The sequence below is a fragment of the Haliaeetus leucocephalus genome, unplaced genomic scaffold (assembly GCF_000737465.1).
Source record: "Haliaeetus leucocephalus isolate CR32 unplaced genomic scaffold, Haliaeetus_leucocephalus-4.0 Scaffold184, whole genome shotgun sequence".
NCBI lineage: Eukaryota > Metazoa > Chordata > Aves > Accipitriformes > Accipitridae > Haliaeetus > Haliaeetus leucocephalus.
The window spans coordinates 2,322,757-2,340,329 of NW_010972620.1; the positions used below are offsets into that span (position 1 = coordinate 2,322,757).

The 17,573-nt window shown below is 35.7% G+C and overlaps 1 protein-coding gene across 1 annotated transcript in view; it reads left to right on the forward strand.

The window, feature by feature from the left end:
- The window catches only part of RAB11FIP2 (RAB11 family interacting protein 2 (class I)), a 29,976-nt gene extending 21,202 nt beyond the window's left edge, over nucleotides 1-8,774 (forward strand). The window contains exons 4-5 of the mRNA XM_010564701.1: nucleotides 5,210-5,255; nucleotides 8,372-8,774. Of these exons, the coding sequence (XP_010563003.1) occupies nucleotides 5,210-5,255; nucleotides 8,372-8,599 (274 nt within the window). The 3' untranslated portion in view covers nucleotides 8,600-8,774. The remainder of the gene's footprint in view (nucleotides 1-5,209; nucleotides 5,256-8,371) is intronic.
- Nucleotides 8,775-17,573: the final 8,799 nt, after the last annotated feature.

Consider the following 17,573-nt stretch of genomic DNA (forward strand, 5'->3'; position numbering starts at 1 on the left):
TATTTCAAGGTTTTGATACGTTTTGTGAGAATCCAAAGAAAAATGCATAAGCAATTGTCGTGGTGTACCCCCAGCCAGCAACTAAGCACCACGCAGCCGCTCACTCACTCCCCCACACCCAGTGGGATGGGGGAGAAAATCGGGGAAAAGAAGTAAAACTCATGGGTTGAGATAAGAACGGTTTAATAGAACAGAAAAGAAGAAACTAATAATCATAATGATAACACTAATAAAATAACAACAGTAATAATAAAAGGATTGGAATATACAAGTGATGCACAATGCAATTGCTCACCACTTGCCGACCGATGCCCAGTTAGTTCCTGAGCATCGATCCCCACCAGGCCAACTTCCCACAGTTTATATACTGGGCATGACGTCACATGGTATGGAATACCCCTTTGGCCAGTTTGGGTCAGCTGTCCTGGCTGTGTCCCCTCCCAGCTCCTTGTGCCCCTCCAGCCTTCTCGCTGGCTGGGCATCAGAAGCTGAAAACCCCTTGACTTTAGACTAAACACTACTTAGCAACAACTGAAAACATCAGGGTGTTATCAACATTCTTCCCATACCTAACTCAAAAACATAGCGCTGTACCAGCTACTAGGAAGACAATTAACTCTATCCCAGCTGAAACCAGGACAGCAATGTAATAATCAGTCCAAAGACCGAGAAGTAGGAATAGGAATGATATTTCAACTCTAATGGAAAATGAACATGGTAGAGCTTTGCTAATTACCTGTACACAGACGTTCCATATTAAAGGATAAAACCTGAAAGCTCATACTGAGCTTATTGGTGTAATGGATATTTTACAGGATGTCAAATTAGCGTAGAAGATTTCAATAGTTTGAATAGTAATGTTTAATGTAAATAACCTAGTTTTAATTTCTAATAATATATAGTACGATGATCATATAACTAATATGAATAGCAAAAGATAAGTAAAAAGCTTTTGTTCCTTAGGAAAATATGCTTTCCATACAGCATAATTTAGGAGCCCGATTGCCATTCATTATGTTGTCAGAGTAAATGGTTCAGGCACTAAAATGTTTAAATCAGTTATAGGAAGGATTTTTTTAAACATTGTTTTAATCTCTAGGCATTTAGAAACTAAATATTTAAGCAGCCACTAGACCTAATGTTTGAATTTTTAACTACTATCACACTTCAAAAGACAAAATTACAAGCTCCAGTCATAAACTTGAGCTTGTGATACATCCTGAACTCAACTCCACTGTATTGAAGTTTCTATACAAACTGCAAGTAATCAGCATGCAATGTAAGTATTTAACTACCTCATAAAAAGTAGGTGTTATGAAAAAATGTGAGAGTTTCATGTAGTTCTAATGAAATGTATTTAACTAGGGAAAATAACAAGAAAGTATAAAATAATATGCTTGCTATGATTATGAAATAGTCATCCAAAACAGTCTACAGAATCAGCATTATAGTATGTCTGTCTCTATTATTAGTTAATATTTTTATTTCTCATCACTTTTCTCCCCCCAGCAACATGGCGGTAGAGAAGGGTTCTCATCTCAGATGAGCTAAAATTTAAATCCAAGCTAATAAAACCCCAGAAATTCAAACATCTTTACTATTCAGTAAAAATGCCCATGTAAAGAAGAAGGTGCAATAAAATAAGGGATATGATACAACCTGATAAAAATATCTGATATAAAGTAACTGTTAAGGAAAGTAATTGAATTCCCGGATGAGTGGAATGGGGGACGCAACTAATTTCTGTGCTAGATTGAAGTCTATTCTACTTACAGTGGGGTAGGGGCAGTGTAGAAGTTGGGTGGCTTGCTTGGTCAGCGTCACCTGCCTGATCCTACTGCAGCTGATTTTGAATCTGTGCTGGTGCGATTTACCTCCTTTTTACTAGTTCCTAACTTTCTTGAAGGTGAATGAAAGTTTATTAGCTGTAAAAGACAACCCATGGAGCTTCTGTTAAAAATCATTATGGGACCTGGGACCTGACCTTGGGGCACGTGAGACTCCGCAGTGGTGGAGAACGGGGCTTCTTGTCCGGTCTGGATAAGTGGAAGAGGTAGATAATGACTTGATTCCTTGGATGATGCAGGATGCAGGAGCAAGAAGCTAGATAAGCTCTTTTCAGTGAGCAGAAAGAGGAGTAGTCAAGCCAGTTTGTGTAGGTTGGAAAGTATTTCCAGTAAGGACACGTTAGACTCAGATATAACACCTGGGAGTTACACACAGTGTTAATGACAATGAGCCAGAGAAACCCAGTTTGACTTTAGTTCTCAGTGTGAGTTGGCAGAAGGTCCATCTGTTAGAAAAGAATCATCCTTTTACTTGTAAACTGAGCAAATTTACTTTGGGCATAATTGAGAAACAATAATTATAGAATCCCACAATGCCGCTTTTTTTTACAATCACTGTTCACAGAAAACTGCACTCAGAAAAAAGCTAAAAGAAATTTTTTTTTCCCAAGCTGTGAGCATAGTTTTTTCATGCTTCCATAGCAAAAGTTCTTGGCCAATTTACCAGACCCTGGGGAAAAAACAGAGATGGGACTATAACTAGCATTATCACTATGAACTGTGATTTTAACACAGAAAAAAAAAAGACATTTTTTTTTTTTTATAATTGCTTAGATCAATGGTTTCAGAATGCTCTTAGGAAGTCAAGAAAACGGCTGCTCGAAGGAGGCTTACGATGGTTGTACAGCACGTGGGCTGTAGTCCTAGAGGCATGTTTTCTGTAACCTATTGCCAGTAATCAAATGAGATGGTAACTTTAGGGGTGTATTTTTGTGATGAAATTTAAATTAAAAAATGAACGGTCTCATGAATTTCAATACACCAAACATGCAACTCCCCCAACTGTAGGCATTCATAATTTTACAGTATTTTCTTTTGAGGTATTACGTGGTCCTCTGACAGTGAATTATGGGTACGGCGGTGAGAGCCTGCGTCTGCTCACGCTCACCTCGGGCTGGAAGCGCTGGCAGGAAACCTGCGGGGCTCAGCGGGGCCGTGGAGCTCCTACCTTACTTAGCAGACAGTCGGATTTAAAAAATGTTATATGCAATCTCAGCACCTGTTTCTTCCTTAAGAAGCAGTATATTTTCTACATATCTCTTTAAAATATGAGTAAGAGTATTCATGGGGTTTGGGTTTTTATTGGGGAATATTTTGTTTAACAGTTTTTCATTTTTTGCAAGTATATTCAAATTGCTTCATGTAAAATACGCAGATGTGCTCTTTTGTAATTGCACTTACAATGTCCGCAACGTTACGGAAATGATTGCAGGTTTTTTAGCTAAAAGAAAAAAAAAAAAATTAGTCCGTATTGCCAGTGATTTATATTTCTGATTTTCAAACGTAACTTTTCGTAGTCAGAACTGCTGCTTTTCTTTTAAGCTGCTGCTGTGAAAGAGTCCTAGAACTTATTTCACAGAAACTATAAAGTCATTCAAGGCAATGAAAGATCTTGCTTTTTTAACCTTTCAGAAAGTCACTCAGTTGAGCAGTCAGGCCGTATTATTCTATATCTTGTCTAACATGAGGAAACAGTCCCAAAAGAAAGATATCCCAAATTAACGCCACACTTCGTTAAATAGAGACATTCTTGGTTTTCACCAAGCTAATTCGATCCAGTTCAGTTAACTCATTTTTTTTGTGCTCGGATCACGAAAGGCAGCCATGAATGAAGGAAGTTCATCATGTGTTTGACACATCAGTGTGAAACTAAAAGGCGGGCTGTGAGGGAGTGTTCCTGCCTTTAGCTTTTTGGACAATACCCGATGAAAGAGGCCCCTCATTCAAAACTGGTCTCCAGCAAACTAGGCAGGCTGCTGCGGATCACTGTTACAAACAGGTATAATGGGAATTAGCCAGAACTTGATTAGTCAGACACCTCTTGATTTCTAGTTGTGACTGTTCGTGTAATCCAATCTTTATCTAATATCCTCAGTCCAGCAGATGGTTCACGGGACTTCTGTATGAGCAAAAGACTGCCTACTTTGGAAATGAAAAAGAATGTACAGAATAAAAAAATTTCATGTAAAAAAAGAAAAATTGCAATGTAAACAAAAGGGGTTTTACAGAAACAAATCAGGGTTTACATTTTACATAATTTACTAATGTAAATTATGTCCCTTCCACTTCTAGACCATGAAATACGTGGTGCTTAAATTCAGATAACTGCGTGATGAACAGTCACATAATGCATGTTCCTTACTTTAAGCTACCTTTAAAATAAAAAAGAAGTCTAAACATATTTTTGTAACTTTTTGCATTATTCTCAGTCAACAAACTTCACCCTTGACAGCCAGTACATGCAATCTAACGAAATAGTAGATTCTGTGATGTGAAAGAATGTCTGCTCTAATGCTACCAAGTAAATGGTATTTGTGAGCCATATCCAAATTCTGAACACATTTTCAGAGAGTTAGTTTCCTCTCCAAACTTGCTGTAGCAAGTACATGAGAACATAGCAGTACTGATTTTTGAAGATATTTGCATCAACCTGAGAGACTAGTGGACCATGTCTTAGGCCTGACACTTAGACAATGGCTGCTTTTATCAATATCAGCTGCACTTTTGCAGTTGAGGAAGAAAAAAAATCTCGGCAACATCATGAAATAGCTTTGCTTTTTGGATATGTGGGATAATTACTAGGTTTATAAAATAATAGATTATTTACTCAGTTTTAAGTATGGAACAAAAGTTGATGGCAGAAGATGGCTTTTCAGCTCTGACTTAAGCTGGTGATCTCACTGGAATTTCTAAAGGACCTTTCTCCTCTAGCAGCTGCCATGAAAGCTGGGAATACATGTCAGTCTGCAGGGTTTTGTTGTTTTTTAACAATCTCATCCCAGGGACCTGTTTCCAGAATATTTCATTTAAAGAAGTATCTCCTTCTGCTTAGAAGCTTGAGCTAAGTCTAGACATCAGAGAAGAACAAGGGAAGCCCTATCCATAATATCCTTTCTTGCATTTCTTAATTACTTACTCAAATTTTGTGACAAAATAATACAAAAAAGTATGGACAAAGAATATATGATTATTTCCATTAACTTTGAATATTTTCCTGCTTTTCCTAATTTCAACAAATCAAGAAAATAAATCATATTAAATATTTTATGGCTCTATACCTAATTAGGTAGCATCTTCTAGTAGATGTTTTGGTCAGATAAGTATGCACGGCTAATATTTGGGCTTTTGGCTTTTTCCCACAGTTTTAATATGAATCCTTCTGGCATTGAGGACCTCAAGAAAACAATGGTGAGTTATGAAGTGTTATGGAAGCCCATCAGTAAATGCCAGCTAATTGGTGCTTGATACAATATAAGCTATTCTTGTTTAACCTCTTAGAAGGAATGTTGGGGGTTTTTTGTTTTTCTTTTGACACGTCCAGAAAATCTAATTTGAAAATTACAGGCTTAGTATAAATTTGGAAATAAAGAAGAGTTTTACACTCAATATGCAGTGTACTTTTGGTATGATGAAGTAGAGAAGAAGAGAAAAATTAGATCTTTGCAAAGTAATCTAAAGTAAAAAGAAAACTGTTGCTTTCAGGTATTTCAGATGACTCTAGAGAAGTAATAGTCAGGTGAGGAACTCTGCATTAGGCAGTGATGTATTAATTGACCTAACAGGAGTCTCCTGTCACTCCAGTTGGAGACTTGAGGACAGTCTTTAGATGGCAAATCAAAATGGAAGCAATGAACTGATATATATGGTAGGATTAATAATACAAATAATAAATGAACAGCCTCGCAGAAAACACTAAAACCAGAAATACTAGAAGTTATTCAAAATACTCTTTTGACTCTAAAAGTATCTAGAATAAATTGTGTACTAAGAAAAGACCCCCAAAAATCCACAGATTTCCTATGCAGTGTCTTTGTTTGAAAGAAAATGTGGTTGTACTAGAATCTGTTCTGTGAATAGATGAAATCTTTAAAAGTGGGTTTGTTTTCAGTCTTTAAAATATATGGAAAACAAGTTTCACAAGCGAATATGACTCTGTACTGTTTGGTTTTTGTTGGTTTATGTAAATGATTTGTAATAACATTTGATGTTATTGTAAATGCCCAAGTTTTTATAATGTAAGTAACTGGTGGGAGATGTCAAAGTATATGAAGGCTGCCTTTGATCAGATAGTAAACTGAATTCTACCAGGCGGTTACTTAATCTCTGACAAAAAGCGACATCAAAAAAATTGATTTAACTTAGCAGCTATTGTCTGTAAAGTAGCCATAATTACAGTTTCTATGTGCTTGCAAATGTACTACCGCAAATCATGTAATTTATTGCTGGTAAAAGCATCGGTTTAATTCTTTTAAGAAATAAGATGTGAATTGTTTTATTTAAAGGATTTAAAGGTGATAAAAGAAATCCTTGATGATTTTTCTTTTGGAATACCGGCTATCCTAAATGTCAGTTGTAGGATTATGAGGTGGTGTTCATTTAATACAAAATACAAATTAGGAGGAGAAGAAACTATATCTCAACCGTAGTTTTGAATGAAACCGTTTGAATTTTTTTTAAAATATTCAAGATTGCTTTCTAAGGTGTTTGAAGTAATTTATTATTAGATTCTGCAATAATAGCCCTCACCAAGTTATTATATTTCTTCCTTGTGCATCACATTTAGTAATTATGTTTGTATGTCTTCTACTCTGGTGCCAACACCTGTCTGAAAGCGGTGTTTAAATGGGAGCAGTAGCCAGTTGAAAGGGCAGCATGAGCTCTTTAAGGCCTAATTAAGAACTGAAAGGAAGATGAAGTAAGTAGGACAAAAGATGTGAAAGTAGCTTAGATGATATTCCCAGAGCAGAATTCCTCATTAGAACAATAAAGAGATGATCAGAGATTTCCAGGCCTTCATTTTAGCTAACTCCATTTCCTCTGGCTGTCAGTGTGTACCCCCAGAGTATTTTGTAGCTGAAACAATCGCTCTCTGCGTAGCTTGTTATTTAGAATCTTTTTTTCTTAATAATTCATTATAAGATTAATGTTTTGTATCAAAATTCTAGTATCTGTTTTTGTAAAGATATAGTTGTTCCTTATACATTTAAGTATCACTTATTTTCTCGAACTGAACATTTAAAATCTTCTTAACTTTAACAATATTTATTTCTAAGTACTAACATCCCTTAACTAGAATTTTCTTGTGTAATTAACGTCATAGGTTATTCCCCCCAAAGTTCTATATGGAGCATGTGTATGATAAAACATCTTTAAAGCATATGTATTACACACAATTTTCCAGTAAACACTATATGATAATTAAAAACATCATTGCATCTTAATTCCTGTTTCTTTGCCAAATGAGAAAATTAGGCAAACCCTGTATTTTAGATGTGGAGGTGTTAATGATGTCTTTTCCAATGTGTACAAAAATGTAGTACCAGAAAGGGAGAATTTCACTTCCTTCTTGTAGAAGAAAATGTGCTAAAAATATAATGACCACAAAGTGAAGTTATTTTCTCTTCTGTACTAGCTGGAAATCAATTACTAACCAATTTATAAATTTCATCAAGTTAGCCACTTTAATAAAGTGGGAGTTATTGATCACTTACAATCTTGTAACTTGATAAGTTTAAAATCCTGACTACACGTACATAAACGTGACATTAAATATCTCAACTGTAGTGAGAAACCCCTAAAAGCGCATATTTTTGAGAGCTACTATTAGAATATAATTGATGGAGAGAGGCTGATTGATCTGTCGTACTTCAGCCTATTTGCAGTGCACCATCACTTTTAATTAGGTTTATTTGAAAACTTTGGCCACCTGCGTATTTTAATGATTCGACATATGCCAATGTGCAAATACGGAGCTGAAGGAAAAGGAATGAATATGACTTTATTACGTGGTGTGCTTCCTAGCTGTGCAAGCTTTATCGTTTTTAATGACAAGTTTCCACTATAAACAAAAGCTATCTTGTGTTCTTCTTCTGCCCTGTTAGATGTGCAGGATTTGAGAGGTTAGATTATTTTACTTAATTAACAGTTCCATATTTTTTTAAATGTCTCCATTTCTGAATCAGATGAAACTTACTGCTTAGCATGTCTAACAGTGCTAATGCTTTTATAAATCAACTCTCACAATCTTTTTCTCAGTTATACATTTCCAAATGTTTCCTAATCTGGTTACTTAAGGTCACAGCTAATTCTTCTTGACACAGAGTAAGACATTCAAGTTTGATTTGGATCACTCGTTGCATGTTGTTGGGAAAAGCTCTAGAGCAAATGGAGGTATGTTGTCTAAGAGAAGTAGCTTCTGTCAAGAGGTGCACATGAGAAACATGGGAAAAGTGATAACCCATCAACTTGTTCAGAACACTGAACTATTTAATAAAATCTGGTGTTTTTCTTAAACTTATCTCTAGGATGGAAATCCTTTTGACGCCACTGCAGGATACCGTAACCTTACTTATGAAGAGGTTTTGCAGGAGCTGGTGAAACATAAAGAGCAACTTAAGAAGAAAGACACCCATATTCGTGAACTTGAGGATTACATTGATAATCTTCTTGTACGAGTAATGGAAGAAACACCTAGTATTCTCAGAGTGCCATATGAACCTTCTCGAAAAGCTGGCAAATTTTCCAAAAGCTAAGATAGCGATACTTGATGGTACTTTCTGCCGAATACGTTTGTGGAAGGAAATCACACTTTAACATTTTGACTTCTCTTCATTCCTTTTCTCCTAAGAAATTCCAGGAATCAGGAGAGGACGGGACTATGGCGTGGATTTTTTTCATTTGTTTTTTACTCCAAACACTAGCAGGGACTGCCAAAAGTAATATTCTGTTAGATTACCTAAATAACTTTTTTTTTTCTCTTTGAAAACACCTTTAGGTACAGAATACTTACGGTAGTACACATGAAATACGTCCATGCAGTTTATATAATAGCTTAGTGTTCACCATGTGGCAGTTTCAGCTGGGAAGCCTGTGCTGTTACAAATGTTTTCTTGAATGATTATTGGTATTATGCAAATACATCGATTCTGATGCTACAGCATGCCATCAAGACCACTGTTTTCAAGCCAGTGTAGTATGCTTTACTAAACCTAAGTGTGGTTTGTTGCAATGGAATGTGGTTTGTTCTACACATATTAGAGGAAAACAGTGATGCACAGTCGTTGCAGAGTAAATGCTATAATTCTATACAATGTGCTTTTTGTATAACAATGTAAAAAATACCATGCCATTTCAGTAATGGCACGTGCTGGCATCAGTTATTTTACACTTAAATGCTGAATTTTGTGTATAATGATTGAACTTTGGTAGTGAGCTCATGACATAAGGTTGTTTTGAGGATCTTTTTGTATGAAGTTATTGCATGCCTTTTTATATGTTAAAGTACTTTGAACAGTGTTAATAGAGTCAGAGGTAGGACTGGAAAAAAGTATGGGATAAAGGTATGAATACTTTGTTCAGTCAAAGTCTACTACAGTGAAAATGTAGGAGAAATGAACAGACTGACTTAAATAGACATGATAATTCGAAAAATATAGAACTGACTCAATTTAAGGTTGAGTTTTACATGATACATATCTGTCTTAGGTTTTTAAAAATCTTAGACAACGAAGTATATGCCTTTAGAAATAGGCTATGTTGCTTAAACACATATAGAGTACTTAGAAAGGCTTTTCATTAAAAAAATCTGTATTCCTTGTAAGTACTTCTAAAAGTCAGTTTTCAATGAGGCAAATGAAAGAAGAATGTAGTAAATGACTTCCTGATCATTTAAGAATTGTTTGTAAAATGACATATGAAAAAGGTAGCTGTTATTCAATAAATTGGCAAAATATAGTGATGAATGTGTAATGGGAAAATACTGTAGGAGAAGAATCCTCACTATATTAACATAAATAGATTTTAATTTTATTTTCCTTCATAAGAGTCTCAGTTGGATTGTCTGTTGCTGTGAAACAGTAAGATGAGATTAAAAAAAAGTACAGAGAATATTTTAGATTTGGATTTAAGAAAACTAATTGTCTTTTCCTCCTCCTCTTCTTTTTCTACACCTGATCTGTTTTTTTCTTCTTACAGCACCATGTAATGGCTGTTGCTGAGGAGGGGAAAAAAGCTTGAAATTAAATTGCAATTTTTTGTTGTTGTTGTAAAAGTTCTAAATATGTTTTCATTTTTAAAACTGCAAAAATTAGTAGTATCTTGAATAATTATGATCTGGAAAAGTTGAAAAAGTTCTACTGTCTGAATGCTTTTGACGATGTTAGTGTTGTTTGAACAGCACAGAATTATTTTTGTTAGAAAAAATACTTCTTTGTACAATTGTTCTCAGATTTCATGTACTTACTTTTGGCTTTTTCTTTTTTTCTTCTTTGTTCTTTTTATTTTCTTCGGTTTTTAGCAACTACCTCCCATCCCCTAGTGCTATGTCCCTAAAATGTATGCAGTTTGAGTGTTCCCAACCCACCGCTGGGATCCCTTAGCATAGATCATTGTGCCTGGATGGAGCCTGAGTGATTCAAGCCCTGCCTATTTGTAGTGCTCTGCAGTTCGACATTTGTCGCACAGAAATGGGCCCGCTTCATCAGGTAGTCTCTCTTTTGACTACCTAAGGATTTATCAAGTTCGGTACCTCATAAACCGATGAATGTTCTTTTGACCCACTTAAGATCTAGATGACTGTAAATTTGTTGTAATATATTCGAAGTGCCAAAGGTTATGTACTAAGTTATGGTACGTTTACTGTTGGAAGTTAGGTTTTGCACTCAATTAGATTTTGATTTCCTAATTACACCAAGATGTATTTCGGTTACACAGTATTTCCATAAAAGTTCTTAAACATTTTCAAATGTTTGGCCAAAGCAAGTGGTTTTCTCATATTGTTAATGGGGAAGTGTGCAGTTGTTTTGAATTCCACAGTCATTTTCAAACTAAATGGTATGAGACCATCTGTAGTATCTACAGTGATTAAATCATACGCACCAATGGGGTTTAACAAGTAAACTAACCAGAGAATATGCTCCAATGACTTTTCACTTGCAAGCCAACTTATAATTATTAAAATGAAACTCTACTATATTTAGCACCTCTGAAATCACTTCTTTTAGAATGTAAATGTAGAATATCAAACTGCATAATTGACTAAAAGCAGATCATTTGACATATTTGCATACCAAGAATGATAAGCAGATTAAAGGTAGCGAAAAGATCAATTTTTGTGCATTAGTGAAGAAATTTAGTGAAGCTTTGAATGTGCTATCTAGTCTTTATCTGATCTGTAAGTGAATAAAAGCACCTTTTGTTTCTAACGGTTTGTCAAGAAAGAGGGGAGAATGACAAATGCAATTTAGGAAAAGGTAAAGTTACTAAGAGAGGCAGAATGGGACATTTACAAGTATGAAAATATTTTTATAGAGTTCTGTAGCTAAAGATAGAGGCTGCTTTTGGAGCAATTCTGTAAAGATTACGTGCACGTCATTTTCTGCTTAGAAAGAAAATTTTAATGTTTTTCTGTATTTTGAGATTATTTTTGAAAAGCATCTTCACCCCACATGTATTTTTTGAACCATGCAGCTTTTCAAATGAAAACTTTTCATACAGAGTAATTTATATGTTGAAAACAAAGTTCTGTTTCTCCCATAGGATAAAATTGTAAACTTTCTTGCAGATAATTTTAAAATTTTAAAAGGGATGAAAATTTTGGACATCTCCACATTATTTTTTTTTCTCTCAAAAATTAGCGTAAGAGTTTATCCATGCGCACACTATACTTTGAAATTATCCTTTGAAACAGCTCTGCTCATAGCCATGTACATTACGTACTTTAAAGAACAAATATCAAGGCCATACTTTAATGTTGTAAGTAACAAATTTAAACTTTCTGCCATTCGAGAGGGATGTTTAATATTTATATATGTTACCTCTTGCTGCTGTATTTTACGTTTAGCTGAGTTTTCCACCTACTAATGAATGTAGCATTCTCCCTAGATTATACATAACTACATTTATTGCTGTTGGCTCTGTATCAAGAACTATTTGTAATTTTCCAGCTGTGAAAATGTTGCCTTGCATTTAGAGGTTTCATGATTTGGGGACCTAATGAAACTCATGCTCATTGGGTACTAGTCTGCATTTCTTTCTGTACAGGATGCTCTTTCTTAGATGCATCTTAAAACAAACAGAACTGCTGTCTTAATATGTTTACTGCTGCACTGGAGGTTTATTTACTTCCAGCTTTAAAGAAAAATTATTGTCCTACATCAAGTACGTAAAATAAGCTCATGGTTTTTCGCTCTTTATGTATCCATTACTGTTGTAGATATGATAGAGGCGTTAGCTGTGGGCTTTTAAAATGGTGGTACTTAAAGCATGTTGACTAACTTCCTCTCTTTGAAGTACATGGTGAAGGATTATAGTGCTGCCGTGTTGATGATGCTAGATTTAAGGGTCTGTCAGCACTTTCGGTATGAAACCCTATTTTCAGGGATTTATAACTTCAAAATGTAGATACAGTCACTGGAAGTATTTAATATGCAATAGGTAGCACTTTAATCTGTTTATGAAGGGTTTGAGATTTGTTTCTGTTGAAAAAGTCATGGTCTCTTAACGTGTGGTGGGCATTTGCTTTATCTTTCATAATTTGGACATTGAAGAAGCCACTGTATGTTACAAATGGTAGAGCCATTCCTATTCATCTTAGAAGCTTCCAGATGTCTTGTATTACAATGTACTATAAAAAGCTGAAGATCCAGGTTATATAGGAAGTCTGTAAAAGATATGAACATACTTATAACTTAAGGGTTGATTTCGTCTCGTGCAATCAATGGTAGTTTGTCTACATTTAATAATGGTACAGAATCACAACTATATGCACATGTGAGAACTATAAACTTAGGATGCATGGAAAACTTTATTTTTGTTTCATTATTGCAACTTCAACTCCTTTAATTTGATTAAAATGTTAACTTAATATTTTAATTTCTGTTCATTAAATAAATATTGCATGTCTAACACTAATAAAGCACCACAATGCACTACCGCAGTATTTCTTGAATTGTGATATTAATCTGTGTTATGCAAAGCATCTAACTCCTAAGCTCCGCGTAAGTATGTGTTTGGAAGAACCCTGCTGTTAAGACTCTCGGACCACGGAGAGGTGTATTTCCTTAAGGACAGCTCTAAATGAATATCCCAGCTGTTTGCAGGGTAGCCATTAAGGGAAATCTCTTCAGTAGTGTCCAAAACTTATAATTAGTGAAACAAATGGCATGTTCTTAAATGTGCTAATATCTTATGTCTTTTTTAATATGACAGCTGTAGTGCCTTTAAACGTGCCATTCCTCCAGTTCTGTAGTTGTGTAAATATTACTAGGAGATCTTTGGCACTGCACGCCAGATCGGCATTTAGCATGAGGACAAACACTGTGCAAATTTTGATATGGAAAACATGATGTGTATTTCTCTTCATGCTTGACAGAATAAAACCCAGCCAGAATGACAGAAAACTAGAGCATTCTCCCCCACCTCCCTGCCCCATAGGTATTTTTTTTCTATGCTCCCACAAGTTTTTCAACACACTTTTCTCAGAAAAAAAATGCTTTTGCCTGTCTTCTTTTCCTCTTCCTTGAGGCAACAAGACAGCAAAGTCTTCCCCCTGACAATAGTAGGTTTTCAGGATGCTAAGGGGATAGGAAGAGTGGTCCTGGCTCAGGAGAAGAATGTTGTGAGTAGTTCACCCAATTACTTGGAGGCTTGAATTTCACTGGGATGTGATTCCTTTCCTTGCAGTTAACTTGCTCCCTGACTAGGTCCTTTGTCGTACAACTAGGAGGTTTAGAAGAGGTTCTTCTCTTTGAGATATGCATGAAATGTAGTGGTTATGGGAAATCACAGTCAATTTTTGAGATGTACATGTACTTACACGTGCTTTGTTATGCAGGTTTCCATCGGCTGTTTCACCTCATGTCTCACTGACTTTGCAACTGTCCCCCGATGGGTGAGTAGATGAGGAGTGAGGACAGAAGAGGAAGGCAGGTTTCTGAAAGCACCATGCTGCTTGCAGTTTCCATCTGTAATTCACATCTGGTAACTAATCTCAGTTCCTATGCCCATTGGAAAATGGAGCCAGCGCAATTTCCCTACCTCATAGGCATAATGTTTGTTAGTTGATATCAACTGTAATTCTGTTGACGATATAAGAGCCCAGCTTGATTAAATAGCTTCCAGTTTCCCCAGCACGGAGTTGGGGTTTTGAGTTTTCATTATTTAACATCTCAACGCCCTAGTAAAGGTTTTCAAGGATATTTTGAATATAGTTTAGTAGTTAAAGAGCTATTGAAATATTTAGATGGAAACTAGGAGGATCATTAAGGACAATTCTCTCTTCAGTTACATTTGTTAAAGTTAATTCTTTATGGAGCCATACAGAGTAAAAATCAGGATTTCATTTCCATATTTTGTTGTTTAATTTGTTTTTATGGGAGTGTTCTGCAAGCTCTGGCTGCAGCTCACCTGGGATGCGTTGCCTTTTTGTGTAACACTGGGCGTGTTAGTAAAGTTATAAGTAATGATGATGATGACCAAATCCTGTCTCTTATTCTGCATTAATAAATTAAATGTTGGATTATTATGTTGGATTATTTTGTAATAGTGTCATTTTATGAGAGATAGGAATAAGGCTATCTGCTAAAGGAAGCTGTTTTCTCTTTGTCTGTACTACTTATTGAGTAATGATGATAGAAGGCTACCACATTAAGTACAACCCAATTTGAGAACCGTGTGACATTGTCTGTGTAATGTTTATATAAATATCAGTATATTCAATGCTGGTAGCCAATGGCTATTAGATGGATATTATTACAATGTATTTATAATGTGTTTTACAGCATTTAGCAACGTAGATCAGTCTTTGATAAATGGATGATGATTGAGGACAGAAAAGTACCTTCTGGGGCTAAATGCTGACATGTTTATACTTTAAAGGTAAGCAGCTTAAAAAGGTTTCAGGGACATGCAACATCATCTAAATGAAGCTGAATATTAAAAAGGGGGAAAACTTCATGGAACGGTCTTTTATATCAGCCTTAACAGTATTTGCTGTGTGACATAGAGGGAATGAGTATAAGCAACAGTGGGAAGATTCCACCGTTGGGATCCAAAAAAAACCCAACAACAGAAAGTTAGTAGGCCTAGGATTCAGATTTTAAGGGGTCTATTTGCCCAGCACGTGCCAGGTTCTTTTTGTAATAGGAAGTTAACACAGCATCCTTCACTAGCAAAATCAGTGTCCCCCAAAAAGTGGGAGTTAGTTCCCAAGGTGTTGGGCGCGAGGCAGGTGTCGGACAGAAGCGCAGTGCTTTAGCCAGCTGTCGCCTCTGCTTTTTTAGTCCCTCTGACACTCGCATTAACTCTAGGGATTAAACGAACCACTTTCCTAGGAAAGGTAGGAAATGCCTGAGGAAATTTGGTGTATGCAGCACGTGGCTGGCCAGATTGCCTCTTTTGTTACTTGAAGTAGGTGTCTGACTCAGGGTCTCATGGAGTCTAACAAATAAACCACCAAAATGTGTCATATCACCCTCTTGTCTAAATGATTCATTCGGGGCCTTCTTAGGTGATGAATGTCCCCTTCTCCGATAACTTGCTGCTTACATTATGAATTCCTTGAAAATTGACTCCCTGGGACATCTTTACAGGAGACATCAAGGGTCTCCATTTAAATTTAATGAATATTATGTAATTTGCCAAGGACTTCTACAACGCGTTAAGAAAATCAGCCTCTTTGAGGCCAGAGCTTTGTCAAAATAATGGCAGCCTAATGGCATCCTTTAAAAGCAGCTGCTGACTCTCCAGCTATGAGTATTTTCTATTTCCTAATAAAATGTTTTCCCCATTGAAGCAGCTTATTTCATTAACTTATAAGTCATAGCTTAAATATGCTTATATTTTGCTAATTGTAGATTACTTAGTACTTATTTTTAAGGAACATTGAAGCACAAAATGCAAAATGTCGGGGTTTTTTAAAAGAAAACTCTTGCCTTGTGCATAGCAATTGCATTTGGATAAGCATTTTTCAATACGCTATTTTTAAGGAGTTTTTATGTGCTATTTTAAACTAAATCATTAAATGTGTATAACAAGAAACAATTCAAAGTGTTCATGCATTTTAGAGTTTTAATTCCTTTATAGATATGCTCCAGTATTTTATAGTTATGATTCAAAAGCTACCACAGTTACATATTTTAAATTGTAAGGTAACATTGTGAGATTCCAAATCTCTACTTTTCCGAAGTATACAAAGCCAAAGTATCTCGTACACTCTTTTGCGTATTGTAGAAGTTAAAAATGAGCTCTGGGAGAATTAAGGTTTTCCTAAAAAATTGTACAAACCTTTGTGTTGAACTGCGGTGCAGCTAAACTTGGGTATGCAGCCTCAGGCACTCCTTTATCCAACAGGCTAGCATCAAATTTGCTTTATTTCTTTATAAACTGGAGGACAAGAGAATAGGGATCGGTTTACAACAGGTGCTAGGTACTGCTTATGGAGCAAGGAAAAAAATGTTGATGCTTTGTGAGATGCAGTCTTGACTTTTTGTTGTGTATGGAGTATACTGGATGTGAATACCAGGCTTATGTGTTTCCAGAATCAGATATAGAAAACTTCCTATTTTCTTACATTTTCACGTTTAAAAACTTGTATAAATAACTATTTCTTTATTGTTAAGGGCCAGATTATTGTTGGCTGCTATATATGTAACAGTTCACTTGATTAACATTACTGTTATTTAAGAGCCTCTTGTAATTGGCCTCCTTGTGATCCACACAGAGAATACTGTGAAATGGTGTGAATTTTAAGTTGAGAGACTAAATGAAAGGAACATCCAACAGCAGTGGAGAGGAATAAAATAATCCTAATTAAAAGCAAAAGAATTGTGTGGTCTGAATTAAGATTCAGTTGGTGGATACTGAAGAGTATTTTTGCTGGTATTTTTGTTATAACTGTCCAGTATAATTGCTTTGGAAAAAAACCTCATCCTTTGTGTTTGATGGCATAAACTTCACTAGCTCTTTGTAAACCACATACTAAGTTAAGGACTTGTGCTTAACCTTTGTTTCGTCAGACATGGTTTCAGAGAGTTGAGGCAGTGTTTTATTGATGGAGTTGATCACGGCAGAGTTATATTTACTGATGGGGTCTTAGCTATTCTTTTATCTGTTTCAGGATTTTCTTTGTAGTTTTAAGTTCTGAACATTTCACCACAGTCTATTTAGAGCATTATTTAAAACTTGTTCCAGTTCTCTTCATTCTTGCGCACGCCTATGTGCTAAACTACTCCAGAAACCAGCTTAGCTCTCACCATATTTGGAGGCTGTTCCTCTTCTTTGCTCTTGGACTGTTTTGGCTGGGGACTTACATCTAAAGTAACAAATGAAATATGTGACGAGAACTGACTGCCAAAACTGGGATCAAAGCAAGTTTCTGAAGGGCTCATTGGAAAACTATCTTGAACTTTGGAAGGATGACTCAAAGCCACAGTCTGAATAGCGCAAAACATAGTGAAATAAACGTCAAGGTGAGAACAGATTTCTTGAATACAGGTGTGTGGGGGGGGT